This window comes from Portunus trituberculatus, chromosome 26 (assembly GCF_017591435.1).
Source record: "Portunus trituberculatus isolate SZX2019 chromosome 26, ASM1759143v1, whole genome shotgun sequence".
Lineage (NCBI taxonomy): Eukaryota > Metazoa > Arthropoda > Malacostraca > Decapoda > Portunidae > Portunus > Portunus trituberculatus.
In genome coordinates this window covers 55,383-71,555 of record NC_059280.1, presented here as the reverse complement: position 1 = coordinate 71,555, position 16,173 = coordinate 55,383, and the positions used below count along the sequence as shown (strand labels likewise).

Sequence of the window (16,173 nt, the reverse complement as noted above, 5' to 3'; positions counted from 1 at the left end):
CAGGGAGTAGGGGAGAAATGCTGTATGACATGACGCACTGTCCCGCGCCCCACGCCGCCCGGGAGGCAGGCTCTGCTGGCAGAGTGTTGGAATCGATTCCAGGGATTCCAACAGCCTCTGGAATCGGAATCGGCGATTCCCAAAATAGCGATTCTTGCCCACCCCTACTGACACTGGTGGGGTTGGTGGTGGTGGTGGTGGTGTTGGTGTACGGTAAGGCGTAGTTATAATGTAGGCGCCCGCTGGACGCACGCTGGTCATCACGCACGCACGCACGCACACACACATATTCACTCACATATCACATGCTCTCAGATACTCACTCGCGCACACACACACACACACACACACACACACACACGGTAGCTCAGTGGTTAGAGCGCTGGCTTCACAAGCCAGAGGACCGGGGGTTGGATTCCCCGGCCGGGTGGAGATATTTGGGTGTCTCCTTTCACGTGTAGCCCCTGTTCACCTAGCAGTGAGTAGGTACGGGATGTAAATCGAGGAGTTGTGACCTTGTTGTCCCGGTGTGTGGTATGTGCCTGGTCTCAGGCCTATCCCAAGATCGGAAATAATGAGCTCTGAGCTCGCTCCGTAGGGTAACGTCTGGCTGTCTCGTCAGAGACTGCAGCAGATCAAACAGTGAACATTCACTCACTCACACATGCACGGACACTCATTCACACACACACACACACACACACACACACACACACACACACACACTGTACTCTCTTTTTTTCAGGTTAATATTGTCGAGTGCCTTAACAAGCTGACTGGTCAATCTATGAACTAGACACACACACACACACACACACACACACACACACACACCACACACACACTTACCAGCAATTATCTCGTCTTCTATAGACGCTACGCTGAACATCCTGGCTCTGTCATTTACTTCTACTAATCTAAATTGGGACCTTCACACATCATTACATTAGAACAATATGAACACTCCCTATGAAATGAGACGTTTTCAGTATTCTCCGCCAGTTTTTTCTCTCTCGTTAATGGCCATAGTCTTCACTATATTAATCCCTATGTAAGTTTGTGAAGCTGTATAAAATCACCCAGTAGTAAGCATATAGCATGGATATCGTAATGTGTCACGGTACTGAAAGGGTTAGCTATCCATTCACTCGTGTGAGCCACCACTAGTTTGCCTCCTAATTCCTTCTCCACCTCCCTCCGTCTCAGTCATTACAACTCAATTCAACTCAAGCTTCCTTAGAAAAGTGATCCGTTCATGATACGTTTTTACTCTTCATTTTTTTAATATTGATTAGTTGATTTGCAGGCATGGTTCACTTGGAGAGAGAGAGAGAGAGAGAGAGAGAGAGAGAGAGAGAGAGAGAGAGAGATTATTATTACCTATTATAATCAATTTCCCGTTAATGATACGTTTTTCTTTTATCTTTATTCGTTGATTTACAGGTAGGGTTTACTTAGAGAGAGAGAGAGAGAGAGAGAGAGAGAGAGAGAGAGAGAGAGAGAGAGAGAGATTATTATCTATCATAATCATTTACAACGAAGGAAGCTTCAAAATGTTACAACAAAATTTAAAAAAATCCTGTATTATTCTAAATACTACACGGAAGATAAGAATGATTGATAAAACAAACATATGCAATTGAGTTTGTGTAATAACGGTTGGTTTGGAAGGCGTTAAAGAGCGTGGCTAGTTTATATCCAGGTGGTGGACCAGTGGTTCGGTTCACCGGCAGCGTTTCATAATGTTCGTTTGGCCTCAAATTGCTCTTTCCTTATCGGCAGGTTTTTTTTTTTTTTTTTTTGGGGGAGGGTAGACGAGAACGAAGCAAGATCAGTAGCTCAGGATGGCAGTGAGAGCAGTAGTACTTCAGACACCACGCCTGCTACATCTTTCAGTCTCCACGCCACCACCGACCCCTCGAGTCTACGCAGCCCAGTGGCCGTGTGTGTCTTGGCGTTGGGCGTGACGTGCAGCAACGGTGGTAATAGCAACGGGAAGCTTGATGCACAGCACAGCACAGCACAGCACAGCGGAGAGATTGGTGGTGTATGTAAATAAATAGTGTGCGTTGACTTGCTGTGATGATAGGAAGGAAGTTGTTAGTCAGTCAATAGAGGGTTGTTAGGAATTTTGACTGATAAAAGGATAACAGGATATGTGTAGGATGTGCACTGTGTCTAATGGAAGGTTAACTATACGGTGTCTGTCTGCTTGTATGTAACTAAGATGTATCGGGAACCATCGCTACGTATACTGTGTCTAATGGAAGGTTAACTATACGGTGTCTGCGTGTCTATGTAGGATGTATCCGGAACCATCGCTACGTATGAGTGTTAAATTTACTTGGTCATTCATTTACTAGTGCGGTTAGAGTAACGGGTTCAGAATAGATTTGGGTAATGACCGTGGCAAGTGAAGTGTTTTCGTGGTCATTGTAGTTGTGTAGGAAGGAAGAATTAGTTATCCTCTTCAGTACTGTGACGCATTTTCACCTTGAGACGTGTGTACGATTAGATAATTCTATTGTTACAAAGCGTGTATAGATGTCACAAGGTTAATGGCCTGTGTCTTCACTATTTTAATTCCTCGCGTAAGTTTCTGAAGTTGTATAAGATAAAGTACTAACGGAAGGAATATGAAAAAGCGTCTTGGTGCTGAAGAGATTAAACGTGTCGCGTTACTATAGAACTCCTTAAGTAAGTTGTATTTGAGGCTAAAATATTTCGGGTAAAAGTCGTTGTGGTTCCCTTGTTATACAATGGCTACCTCTGCGAAAAGAATGAGTGGACAGGATTTCTTAACGTAACGGGGCTGGTGTTTCAAGGTACGTGCATTAGAAACGAGATGTGGTAGTATAACGGTAAGTTTGGGGATATATTCTTGAAATTAGTTCTTAGTGGTAAGCGGGCGTAGATGTTTAAGAGGTTCAAGAGTGATGTAGGTAATTGGTAAACTCGGATACTAATGTTCATGTTCGATTTGTGGTAGTGGTGGTGGTGGTGGTGGTGGTGGTAGTATCAAGAATACGTAGAATGAAGAGTGAAAGGCTGATTGAGGCAGTGAAGGAGTGTTTAGGGCAATGTTGCCTGTTAGCTGTAGGGATAATTAGTGAACAAGTTCATTTTTTTTTTGTTCATTTTTGTCCATTACAGGAGTTGACGATCCAAAGGCCTGACTCCACAGCGGTAATGAGCCTTGTGTACCTTGCACTGTCTTCACTGACAACGCCCACTACTAACCCCTCTGCCTCCGCCACCGTTTCAAGATCAGGGAAGGACTCTGCCTTGCATCGCGCACTGTGATGGTCGCCGCCCCCGCCCCCGCACCCGCCGCCGCCGCTGCTGCTGCTGCTGCTGCTGCTAAGGGAGAATAGTTTGTTGAGTGGATGACGGCGCGTTCACTGACCCTCCCCATCACCCTACCAACTCCGGCCACCCACCCCCCTGCCACCAGACACCTGCTACACCACCACTACCGCCGGCTCCGTCCAGTGAAAGATTCATCGCAGACCTGCCATTCAACGCCTGCCGCCGCCGCCGCCACCACCACCACCTCCTTATGGTGGTGTCACTGTACCTGGAGCTGTTGTCATGATTGAATAATAAATTGTGAAGAAATCTTTATTGTTTTGGAGAATTTCCTTTCCTGGGAATATTTGTGGCTGACTAGTCAGTAGTCGCCTCAGGCTGGCTTAGGTCACTGTCTGACACACCAATATTGCCTCCATCAACCTCCCACACTCACTCTAAACAATAACAGGCCAGAAATAAAAACACGCTAACTAATTTCATGCTTTTTTTTATCATAGCAATACAAGAAAATGGAGAGATGAGCTAATGTGAAAATATTAAAATGTGGGGGTGAAAAAAAATGAGTAAATTAAGAAAAGACATTATCCTTGAAAAGTTATGGAAAAGTCCAAAAATATTGCATACCTGGCCAAAAAACGGCAAAAATGGTCAAAGCAAAAAAAAAAACCAAAGCAGATCCTAAATACTGCACTACTGGCCAAAACCAGCAGAAAATGGTTAAAAACTAGCCAAAACCCCAAACTGACCCTAAATACTGCACTACTGGCCAAAAACCCATAAGAAATGCAGGAAATTCCCAAATGGACCCCAAAACACCCCAAATGGCCCTAAAATGCAGAAAATGGACCTAAAACCCCACAAATGGCCCTAAAAATGTACTTAAGTCAAAAATACTCGAAAGAGTCTCCGGAGATTAGGCAGATCCATATTGGAGTTAAAATTAAATGCAAGAGTCTCCCTAGACTTTTATTTAACAATTCTTTACATTATTACATTGCCAGGAAGTCTACAAATATTTTAATAAAAAAAAAAAATTATATATACAAAGAATACAGTGAAAAGTCTACACAAATTTTCAACTTAGTATAAAAACAGTGAGCAAAATCTTATACAGATTCAACTTAGTATAAAAACTGAGCAAAATCTATACAGAAAAGTCTACACAAATTTTCAACTTAATATAAAATAAACATTTACAACTTAACAAAAAAATCTGCACAAATTTTCATATTTGCAAAATTTTAAAACACTTTTCAACTTCACAAAATATTTTAAAACAATTCTTTCATGTTAACAATTATTCAAAGATAAAAATGTTTGGTTTTGAAGTGACACAATCTTACAAACAAACTGTTTCAACAATCAGAGAGAGAGAGAGAGAGAGAGAGAGAGAGAGAGAGAGAGAGAGAGAGAGAGAGAGAGAGAGAGAGAGAGAGAGAGAGAGAGAGAGAGAGAGAGAGAGAGAGAGAGAGAGAGAGAATCAAAATAAACAATCAAATAGTAATAACATACATGAAAACAATACATTTTAAAACAACACACACACATTAATCTTGTGCCCTCCATACACCCTTGCTAATGTCAATAAAATGGTCTAATGGTACAAAAATTTCAAGGTAAAATGTGTCCTAGTACTGAAGGGGTTAAAATAGTGAAGACTGTTGCCATTAATCTTCTGACCACCATAGATCCTTGCTATTGTCAATAAAATGGTCTAATAGTACACAAATCTCAATGTAAAATGTGTCTCAGTACTGAATTCATAGAAGCAATCTGCAGACTAAGATACACTCTTGATACACCCCTGACACCCTGACACACCCTCACCTCACACACACCTCCTAAAAACTTAACATACCCTTTCAAAAACCACAAAAAAGTGATTAACAAGCACAAACACACCCACACAGCACACTCTAAGGGTAAGTTCACACTACAAGCAGAGTGGGCAGAGTGGTTGCTAGCGGCAATAATTTTGACATTGTTTTGGACGTACAGACGCAAAATAATTATTGTGGCACATTTTTTGTGGGTGGGAAGCCAGCGGCCCTCCACGACTCCACCCACGGCCAAGGTGTCCACCAGTGTGAGCCTTTATTGCTGACAACAAAATGACAATCAATGACCAGACTGTGCATAGTTCTGGTACAATTTGACTCTTTATATTAATAGTCTGCTGAGAAAAGCTGATTTTGTGATATTCTGGTCCTAGACATGAAACAAAACACACTTTTTTTTTTTCTACAGCTGTTCCTTCCCTTGAGGAAAAATGAAAGGAAGAGGAAAGAAAGAAAGAAAAGAGAGAGAAAAAGAGAGGAGAATGAAGTGATATTCTCGTCCTATACATGAAAGGAAAACACTTTTCTTTTTCCACACCTGTTCCATCCGTTGAGGAAAAATGAAAGGAAACTGACGAAAAAAAAAAAAAAAAAAAAAAAAAAAAAAAAGAGAGAGAAAAGAAGAGAGGAAAAGGAAGTGATATTCTGATCCTATATATGAAAGGAAAACACAAACCCTTTTCCTTTTTCCTACAGCTGTTCCATCTCTTGAGGAAAAATGAAAGGAAGAAGAGAAAATATAAAAGAACGAAGGAAGAGAGAGAAAAGAGAGAAGGAAGTGATATTCTGGTCCTATACATGAAAGGAAAACACTTTTTTCTTATTTTCCTACAGCTGTTCCATCCCTTGAGGAAAAATGAAAGGAAGAAGAGGAAACATAAAAGAAAGAAGGAAGAGAGAGAGAGAGAAAAAACACACTGTACAGATCAGTGAGCCCCACACACACACACACACACAATGACTTTACCAACAGAATTTCACGTTCCTTTATATATCGTCAAATTTTTTGTTGTCCTTCCAGGTAAACACTGTGGAATTTGACACTATTTATTTATTTATTATTATTATTTTTTTTATCATATTGTTGCCTGCCCGACCTGCTCTGTGGCTAAGAGGACACCCAGAATTCTTGTGTAGGTCACCCTGCTCTGCTTATTGTGTGAACACCTAACCGGACCGCTCTGCTTGTAGTGTGAGCATACCCTTACACACACACACACACACACACACACACACACACACAGAGAGGAGAAGATATATTGAATCGTTGGAAGAGGCAAGAAGAAAAAATAATGAACAGTCTGAAGAGGAAAAGGAAAAGTTTTTTTGGAGAGTTATAGGAGAGAGAGTCAAAAAATGGTATGTGGAAAGAAGGAATGCAGAGGAACCCCTAGAGGGACCAGTAGGTGGACCGTAATGTATACTAATATAGATGGAATACTGTCAAGTAGATTAGAATTGCAAGCCTGATATAGTGTGTTTGACGGAGACAAAATTACATGAAAAAACAAAGGTAAATTTGGATAATAAATATAATATATGGAGAAAGGATAGAGAGGGTAAAGGTGGAGGAGGAGTTATGATTATGACGAAGAAGGAGATAAATGTGGATAAGGTTTGGTATGGGAAGAACAATGCAGAAGTGATAAGCATAAGGTTAAAAAGTGATGGAAAAGAATTAATAATCATGGTGACCTATGTACCTCCTAAAACAAATTCTTGGACATTAAGGAATACGACAATATGATCAAGGATACTTTACAGAGTTTGCAAAGTGGAAACTGGAAAAAGAAAGGTGATACTAGTAGGAGATTTTAATTGTAAAGAAGTGGATTGGGAAAATCTAGTAAGTGGTGTTGGAGAGGAAGCATGGGAGAGAGATTCCTTAATCTAATGATGGAAAATATGATGGAACAGAGGGTGAAAGAAAATACTCGATATAGAGGAGATGATGAACCCGCTAGACTGGATTTGGTGTTAACACGAGAAGTGTACCTATGTGCGGATATACAATATAAATGTCCATTGGGGAAGAGTGATCATGTGGTTATGGAGATGCAGATGGCAATAACACAGCGAAGGAGAGATGAGACATACAGGAGTGGTAGATTGAATTATAGTAAGATGAACACACAAAATTTGAACAATTATTTTAGAACATTAGATTGGGAGGAGATGTTACAAATCAGAGAAGTGCAAAAAAAATATGAGATTTTTATGAAATATTATAAAGAAGGAGTTATGAAATTTGTATCACAGTATAAACCGAGAGAGGAAGGAAGAAAGGATTGGTTTAATGCAACTTGTGTTAAGGCTAAAGAAATGAGAGATGTGGCTTGGAAAAGATAGAAAAGAACAGGAATATACTAAATAAGGAGAATTATAGAGTGGCGAGAAATGAGTATGTGAGGGTAAGGAGGGAGGAAGAAAGAAAATTTGAAAAAGATATTGTAGACAAGAGTAAGGAACATCCAAAATTGTTTTACAGGTTCATAAATGGTAAACTTAAAAGAGAGAGTCCATTGAAAGATTAAAAGGAGAGCAAGGGATAGTAGATGACCCTAGGAATATCGCGGAATTGCTAAATAATAGGTTTCAACAAGTATTTACTAAAGAAACAATGTTTGTAAAGCCTCAAAATGTAGAAGGAAATGTGCACATGGATGACATTAAGATACCTAAAAGGAGTTATATAAAATGTTGGAGGAACTTAAAGATGATAAAGCGATGGGACCAGACGAAGTTTCAGGAAAATTATTGAAGGAATGTAGAGAAGAATTGATTGATCCATTATATGATATCATAAGGTGCTCATTAGAAACCGGGAAGTACCGGTGGAGTGGAAAAGAGCTGAAGTGGTGCCCATTTATAAGGGAGGCAGTAAGGAAGAGCCTCTTAACTATAGACCTGTGTCACTAACAATTGTGGTCGGTAAGATTTGTGAGAGGGTGATAAAGAAATATTGGATACGGTTCTTGGAGGATCATAAGTTATTATCGGATCATCAATTTGGCTTTAGGAAAGGGAGGTCATGTGTAACAAATCTACTGAGCTTTTATTTTGAGAGTGGTTGACAAAATACAAGAGAGAGAGGATGGATGGACTGTGTATATTTGGATTTGAAAAAGCTTTTGACAAGGTACCTCACATGAGACTGCTATGGAAATTAAAGATTTATGGAGGACTGAAGGAAAATTGTTAAAATGGATGGAAAACTATTTGAGATGGAGGGAGATGAGAACGGTAATAAGGGATGCAAAGTCGGACTGGTTGGTGGTGGAGAGTGGAGTCCCACAAGGTTCAGTGCTGGCACCTATACTTTTCCTTGTCTATATTAATGATATGCCAGAGGAGTAAACAGTTATATTAATTTGTTTGCGGATGATGCGAAATTGTGTAGGTGTGTGAAGAGTGAAAAGATTGTGAAATTTAACAGGCAGATCTAGATAGGATTTGGGAGTGGAGCAAGAGGTGGGAGATGGAATTTAATCTGAACAAAAGTCATGTAATGGAGATGGGGAAGAGTGGAAGACGGCCAAGAGGGTCATATAAGATGGGTGAAGGAGTAGTGTTGAAAAAGGTGGAAAAGGAAAAGGATTTGAGAGTGATAATACAAGACCATGGGCAGTTTGAGGCTCATATTGACAAGATGTTTGGAGAAATATATAATTTGATTATAAATATTGGATTAGCCTTCCATTATATGGATAAAGATATGATGAAGAAATTAATTAGTACGGTAATTAGACCAAGATTGGAATATGCTGGGGTGGTTTGGTCCCCTTATAAAAAGAAGCATATAAGGAAGTTGGAGAGATTGCAGAGAATAGCAACAAAAATGGTTCCGGAATTGGCAGAAATGACCTGAGGAAAGATTAAAAGAAATGAATTTGCTTACCTTGGAACAAAGAAGAGAAAGAGGAGATTTAATACAGGTTTATAAACTGTTGAGCAGTTTGGATGAAGTGGATAATGAGCAAATGATGTTGAGAGAGGAAAATTTAAATAGAACTACGAGATCGCATAGTATAAAGATAGCCAAGGAATATGCTTGAAAGATGTGAAGAAATATAGTTTCCCACAGAGATGTGTGGAGGTGTGGAATGGTCTGAGTGAGGAGGTGGTGTCAGCGAGGAGTGTGCATAGTTTTAAAGGAAAGTTGGATGTGTGTAGACTGTAGATATGGAGATGGGGCCACACGAGTATAAAGCCCAGGCCCTGTAAAAATTACACACACACACACACACACACACACACACACACACAACCAATCTTGCCCACTCCCACACACACACACACACACACACGGCCCGGTAGCTCAGTGGTTAGAGCGCTGGCTTCACAAGCCAGATGACCGGGGTTCGATTCCCCGGCCGGGTGGAGATACTTGGGTGTGTCTCCTTTCACGTGTAGCCCCTGTTCACCTAGCAGTGAGTAGGTACGGGATGTAAATCGAGGAGTTGTGACCTTGTTGTCCCGGTGTGTGGTGTGTGCCTGGTCTCAGGCCTATCCCAAGATCGGAAATAATGAGCTCAGAGCTCGTTCCGTAGGGTAACGTCTGGCTGTCTCGTCAGAGACTGCACCAGATCAAACAGTGAATTACACACACACACACACACACACATACACACATTTCACCAGATCCTAATGCACACTGCCACACAGCCTCACCTCACTTCAAAACACAAAAAAATCTTCACATAAACAAATTCACAGTATAAAACACAAACTTATTTCAAAACCCAACCCCAAAAAAACTTTCCAAACACACACACACACACACACACATTTCCAGCACCTTGCCACAGAAATTCAGTATTTTTATGAGACCTTCCAAGACAGTGGTTCCCAAACTGGGGGTAAATTATCCCTTGGGAGCAGCTTAACAATTTTTGGGTGAGAAATAAAGCTGACAGAAAAAATAAATAAATAAATAAGAATTCTGAAAATGAAGAAAACCTTGCAGTGCCTCCCATTACAATTACTGTTACCTTAGTCTTAGTGGGCAAAGTTGTAACCTAAATAATCATTCTGTGTAAGGGATAATGTGGCATGTTAACCCCTTCAGTACTGGGACACATTTTACCTTGAGATCTGTGTACCATTAGACCATTTTATTCACTTTAAGAAGGGTCTATGGAGGGCACAAGAATAATGGCTATAATCTTCACTATCTTAACTCCTTCAGTACTGGGACAAATTTTTACCTTAACATTTGTGTACCATTAGACCATTTTATTGACATTAGCAAGGGTCTATGGAGGTCACAAGGTTAATGGCCAGTCTTTTCCCTATTTTAACCCCTTCAGTACTAGGAGACATTTTTACCTTGAGATTTGTGTACCATTAAGACCATTTTATTGACATTAGGAGAGGTGTATGGAGATCACAAGATTAATGGCCACAGTCTTCACTATTTCAACCCCTTCAGTATTGAGACACATTTTACCCTGAGATCTGTGTACCATTAGACAATTTTATTGACATAAGGAAAAGCTTATAGACATCAGAAGATTAATGGCCACAGTCTTCACCATTTTTACGCCATCAGTACTGGGACAAATTTTTACCTTAACATTTGTGTACCATTAGACCATTTTATTGACATTAGGAAACATCTACAGAGGTCAGAAGATTAATGGCCACATTCTTCATTATTTTAACCCCTTCAATACTGGGACATCTTGAGATTTGTGTACCATTAGACCATGTTATTGACAGTAGAAAAGATCTATAGACGTCAAAAGACTAATGGCCACATTCTTCACTATCTTAACCCCTTCAATACTGAGACACATTTTTACCTTGAGATTTGTGTACCATTAGACATATTATTGACATTAGGAAAGGTCTATAGAGGGCAGAAGAATGATAGCCACAGTCTTCACTATTTTAACCCCTTCAGTAATGGGACACATTTCTACCTTGAGATCTGGATACCATTAGACCATTTTATTGACACTTGGAAAGGTCTAAAGAAGGCAGAAGATTAATGGCCACAATCTCCACTATTTTTACCCCTTCAGTACTAGGACACATTTTACCTTGACATTCGTGTACCATTAGACCATTTTATTCACATTAGCAAGGGTCTATGGAGGTGACACGATCAATGGCCACAGTCTTCACTATTTAACCCCTTCAGTACTGGGACACATTTTTATCTTGAGATTTGTGTACCATTAGACCATTTCATTGCCATTAACAAAGATCCATAAACATCAGAGGATTAATGGCCAGTCTTCACTGTGGAAATCTGAACAAATTTTCAACTTCACAAAATATTCTTAAACAATTTTTCAAGTTAACAAATATTCAAAGATGAAAATGTTTGGTTTTGAAGTGACACAATCTTACAAACCAACTCTTTCAATAATAAAGAGAGAGAGAGAGAGAGAGAGAGAGAGAGAGAGAGAGAGAGAGAGAGAGAGAGAGAGAGAGAGAGAGAGAGAGAGAGAGAGAGAGAGAGAGAGAGAGAGTTCTAAAGGCAGAATGACAAGATTTTTACAATATTAACTGGAGAAACATTCTTGAAAACCCTGCCAATCATTTCTGGCCTTGGAAAATAGTCATGGTGGAGAATAAAGCGTTTTTAATCGTGTTTTATGGTTCTAGAGGCAGAGTGACTACATTTCTACATTATTAACTGGAGAAACACTCTTGAAAACCCTGCCAGTCATCTCTGTGGCCTTGGAAAGCAGTCGTGGTGAGAGTAAATTGTTTGTGAATATAGCCCTTTGACTGACACACAAGCAGCAACAATGCACATTCTTCATTCCTCTGAGCTCAGTAAGTGAATGATTGAGTGAGCGCTGAGTGAATCTCTTAACAAGCACACTGCATCTTTGTCCTGAGAATCCAACACTTGCTTCACAAACTCATGTGGGGATTAAAATAGTGAAAACTGTGCCCATTGATATTGTCACCTCCATACACCCTTCCTAATGTCAATAAAATGGTATTATCACAGCCAAACTTTCTTCAAATGCCATCAAAAACATGCCAAATAATCTTAAAATACCATAAAACATGCCAAACTGTCTTAAAATGTCCTTAAAAGAAAAAAAAAAAAAAAAACATGACAAACTGCTAATCTATCCTAACTCTTCTTCATGGCTTAGGTGTTGTCTTGTACCCTGGGTGTTGCTGATGGCTGTAGGTGTTGTAGAAGGCTTGTGTTGTGTTGTGGCGTGGCTTGTCTTGGCTTGGCTTGACTTTCCTGTAATGAGAGATGCACTGTTTACATTGAGTCACCTTCACTATGTTGTAAACTGAACTGAACGCAACTCAACCAAACAAACTGTCTTAAAATGCCCTTAAAACATGCCAAACTGTCTCAATATGCCCTCAAATATGTCAAACTCTTAATATATCCTCATAACCTGCCAAACTGTCTTAAATTGCACTCAAAATCTGCCAAACTGTCTTAAAATGGCCTTGAAACCTGCCAAACTATCTTCAATTTCCTTAAAACCTCCCAAATTGTCTTAATATACCCTCAAAACCAGCCAAACTGTTATAAATTGCCCTCAAAACCTGCCAAATTGTAACAAAATGTCCTCAAAACATACCAAACTGTCTTAACATGGTCTCTAAACTGTCTTACAATACCCTCAAAACATGCCAAACTGTCTAAAATGTCCTCAAAACATACCAAACTGTCTAAAATGCCCTTAGAACATGCCAAACTGTCTAAAATGCCCTTAAATGTCCTCAAACATGCCTCTAAACTGTCAAACTGTCTAAAATGCCCTTAAAACATGCCAAACTGTCTAAAATGCCCTTAAAACATGCCAAACTGTCTAAAATGCCCTTAAAACATGCCAAACTATTTTAAAATACCCATCAAACATGCCAAACTGCCTCAAAAATGTCCTCAAAATCTTATCCAGCCCAACCTAACCTAACCACACTTCACACCACACACCACACCACTGACCTGCATAAGGAAGGAAGCCGTGTGACCTCAGCTTTGAGTGGCCACCTCCTCTCGGGTCACAGTGAAGTCGCAGTCCAGGGAGTCCTGTGGCAAAAGATCAGAGGTCACACAGGTCACAATGGGATAGTAATAATAGTAATAGTATTAGTACAGGAGGAGGAGGAGGAGGAGGAGGAGGAGGAGGAGGAGGAGGAGGAGGAGGAGGAGGAGGAGGAGGAGGAGGAGGAGGAGGAGGAGGAGGAGGAGGAGGAGGAGAGAGAGAGAGAGAGAGAGAGAGAGAGAGAGAGAGAGAGAGAGAGAGAGAGAGAGAGAGAGAGAGAGAGAGAGAGAGAGAGAGAGAGAGAGAGAGAGAGAGAGAGAGAAAAAATTTATAAAATGACAATATTTATTATTTTACCTTTTCTTTTTCTCTTTTCTTCTTCTTCTCCTCTTCTCATCTTCTTCCACCTCTTCCTTCTTCTTCTTCTTCTTCTTCTTCTTCTTCTCTCTTCTTCTCTTCTTCTCTTGGTCTGTCTTTCTTCATATTCTTAACACAATCTGAAATAAATAAAACTGGATTAATATCTGAGAGAGAGAGAGAGAGAGAGAGAGAGAGAGAGAGAGAGAGAGAGAGAGAGAGAGAGAGAGAGAGAGAGAGAGAGAGAGAGAGAGAGAGAGAGAGAGAGACCTTAGTGTTTCAGTGTGCGGAGGCCATAAATTCAGAGTGTTATTGAAGCAGTGGGTAAGTAAGTGAAGTGCTTGACAGTGACACATAGAGAATAAGTGAATAAGTGAAGTGATAATACAAGATACATAGTGACACAAGTGATACACTGCAGGAGTAATTATCACTACATCAATAAGAACACTAGCAGTCAAATAGTTGGTGGGCTTTGAGATAGGAGATACCCATAATGCCTTCTTTAGCCCATTAAAACACAATGCAAATGCACCTATGCTTTCAATCTCCATTAATTCTCATCGTCCACACTTTTATGTCCACATTTAAAACTGCACACTCTTCTAAATCAAGTGAAAAATTGAGGTTTATGAGACAAAATTGTAAGAAAAACATGCTTTCACACACCCCACACTCACCAAACACACAGCACACCAGCACACACCATTCCCACACCTGCACACACCAGCAAACCACAAACAACCCTTTGCAAACACTGGAAAATGCAAAAAAAACACACCCAAAAATATAGTTTACACAAAAACAACACATTTACACACACACCACACGTACCACACACACACACACCTGCAGAAACCTTTCCACACCTGCACACACCAGCACAGTACACAGCTTGGTGTGTGGAGGAGATATGGAGGAAAGAAAAGGAGGTGGTGGAGGGAAAATGAGAAAAATTGTCAGGTTTTGAAGTGAGATTTAGAAAAGTACTATTTTGACTATGATAGAAGTGAGATAGGAGACTCAAAATTGGAGAGAAGGTGGAGGAAACATGGAGGAAATAGTCTACTGAAGGAAAAGCCAGGAGGACCTGTGGAGGGAGATATGGAGGAAACAAGACAAACATTACCTAACCAAAACGCACCAAAATTACCTAAAAATATTGCATCAAGCAACAAAACACACACACACACACACACACACACACACACACACACACACATATATTGATAGAATTTTCAGAGAGACGTATAATTTGCTAAGGAATATTGGAGTAGCATTTCACTATATGGACAAGGAAATGATGAAGAAATTGATAAGTACTAAAATAAGACCTAGATTGGAATATGCAGGAGTTGTGTGGACTCCCATAAAAAAAACACATAAGAAAATTAGAGAGACTACAAAAATGGCTGCAAGAATGGTTCCAGAATTTAAAGGGATGGCATATGAGGAGAGACTAAAGGCAATGGATCTACCAACCTTGGAGCAGAGAAGAGAGAGGGATCTGATACAAGTTTATAAATTGATTAACGGAATGGATGAAGTGGATAATGAGAAACTGATCCTGAGAGAAGAATATGACTTTAGAAGCACAAGATCGCATAGTAAGAAACTAAGGAAGGGACGATGTCTGAGAGATGTTAAAAAATTTAGTTTCCCGCAAAGATGTGTTGAGACTTGGAACAGTTTGAGTGAGGAAGTGGTGTCAGCAAAGAGTGTACATAGTTTTAAAGAAAAATTAGATAAGTCTAGATATGGAGACGGGACCACACGAGCATAAAGCCCAGGCCCTGTAAAACTACAACTAGGTAAATACATACACACACACACACACACCTGCACTCCACAAACAACCCTTAAATCACACCTGGAAAACACCCACAATAAGTCTACCCTAGCCAACCCACACCAAAAAACAATAAATACTATACATAGGTAGCTATAGTTGACATTACAAAACATACAAAAACAGTATTATTCCAGTGTTTCACCACATTCCACTAAATGTTTTTTACCCACCTCATGAGATAGAGCTCGTCATTACGAGTATTTTTAATCCCATATTTATAAGGCGCAACCTATTTATAATGGTGATACCGAATTTCAAAAATTTAATCGTATTTTGGCGATCTCACTCCCGAGTCAATAGAACAGAGACAGAGTGACGCGAGAGCTGCTCGACCCAGGGCAGCGGCTAGCGTGGGGGCAACATTAGTGACTCGTTTTGTTTGAGCTATTGTTTCCGCTGATTGGTTACTTCCGTTTGAAAGTGAACTGGCAGCAATGAAAAAAAATCATAATTTATTCAACCAATCACGGTGGCCTTGAGACTTGCGGTATGAATTTGAATTCAGTTTGAGGCAAGATGTCCCACTGTGCAGGTTGTGAACTGCATTACTTCAATGTTTTGGTTATCATATTTTCAATAGATGTCATGTCGGCTGAGTGAGAGCTGTGAGGGTGGAGCTGGAAAACGAGGAAAACTGGAGGGACCACTTCATTTGGACAGTGCCACAGTTCCTACTAATACATATTGGTTTGTAGAGCAAGAAAAATAAATCATGAAAATAATTTAATACAACAACACCTGGATAGAATTTTGATTGTCCCCATCATATTGACAGGTTAATGGTATATGATGGCTGTTATTATCATTGATGTTTTCTTTCAGGGCTCACAAGCAG

At 40.1% G+C, this 16,173-nt stretch overlaps 1 protein-coding gene across 1 annotated transcript; it reads left to right on the top strand.

Moving 5' to 3' along the window:
- The first annotated feature begins 29 nt into the window (after positions 1 to 29).
- Positions 30 to 3,619, top strand: LOC123509332. Its single transcript, XM_045263558.1, has 3 exons — positions 30 to 181; positions 1,810 to 2,047; positions 3,154 to 3,619. Exons 1-3 carry the CDS (start codon positions 30 to 32, stop codon positions 3,301 to 3,303), a joined length of 540 nt encoding a protein of 179 aa, XP_045119493.1. The 3' UTR covers positions 3,304 to 3,619.
- The last annotated feature ends 12,554 nt before the right edge of the window (positions 3,620 to 16,173 follow it).

Coding starts and splice junctions, on each gene's coding strand:
- LOC123509332 (XM_045263558.1), top strand. CDS start 30: ATGACGCACTGTCCCGCGCCCCACGCCGCCCGGGAGGCAGGCTCTGCT. Junction 182..1,809: donor CCCCTACTGACACTGGTGGG/GTTGGTGGTGGT, acceptor TTTTTGGGGGAG/GGTAGACGAGAACGAAGCAA. Junction 2,048..3,153: donor ACAGCGGAGAGATTGGTGGT/GTATGTAAATAA, acceptor TGTCCATTACAG/GAGTTGACGATCCAAAGGCC.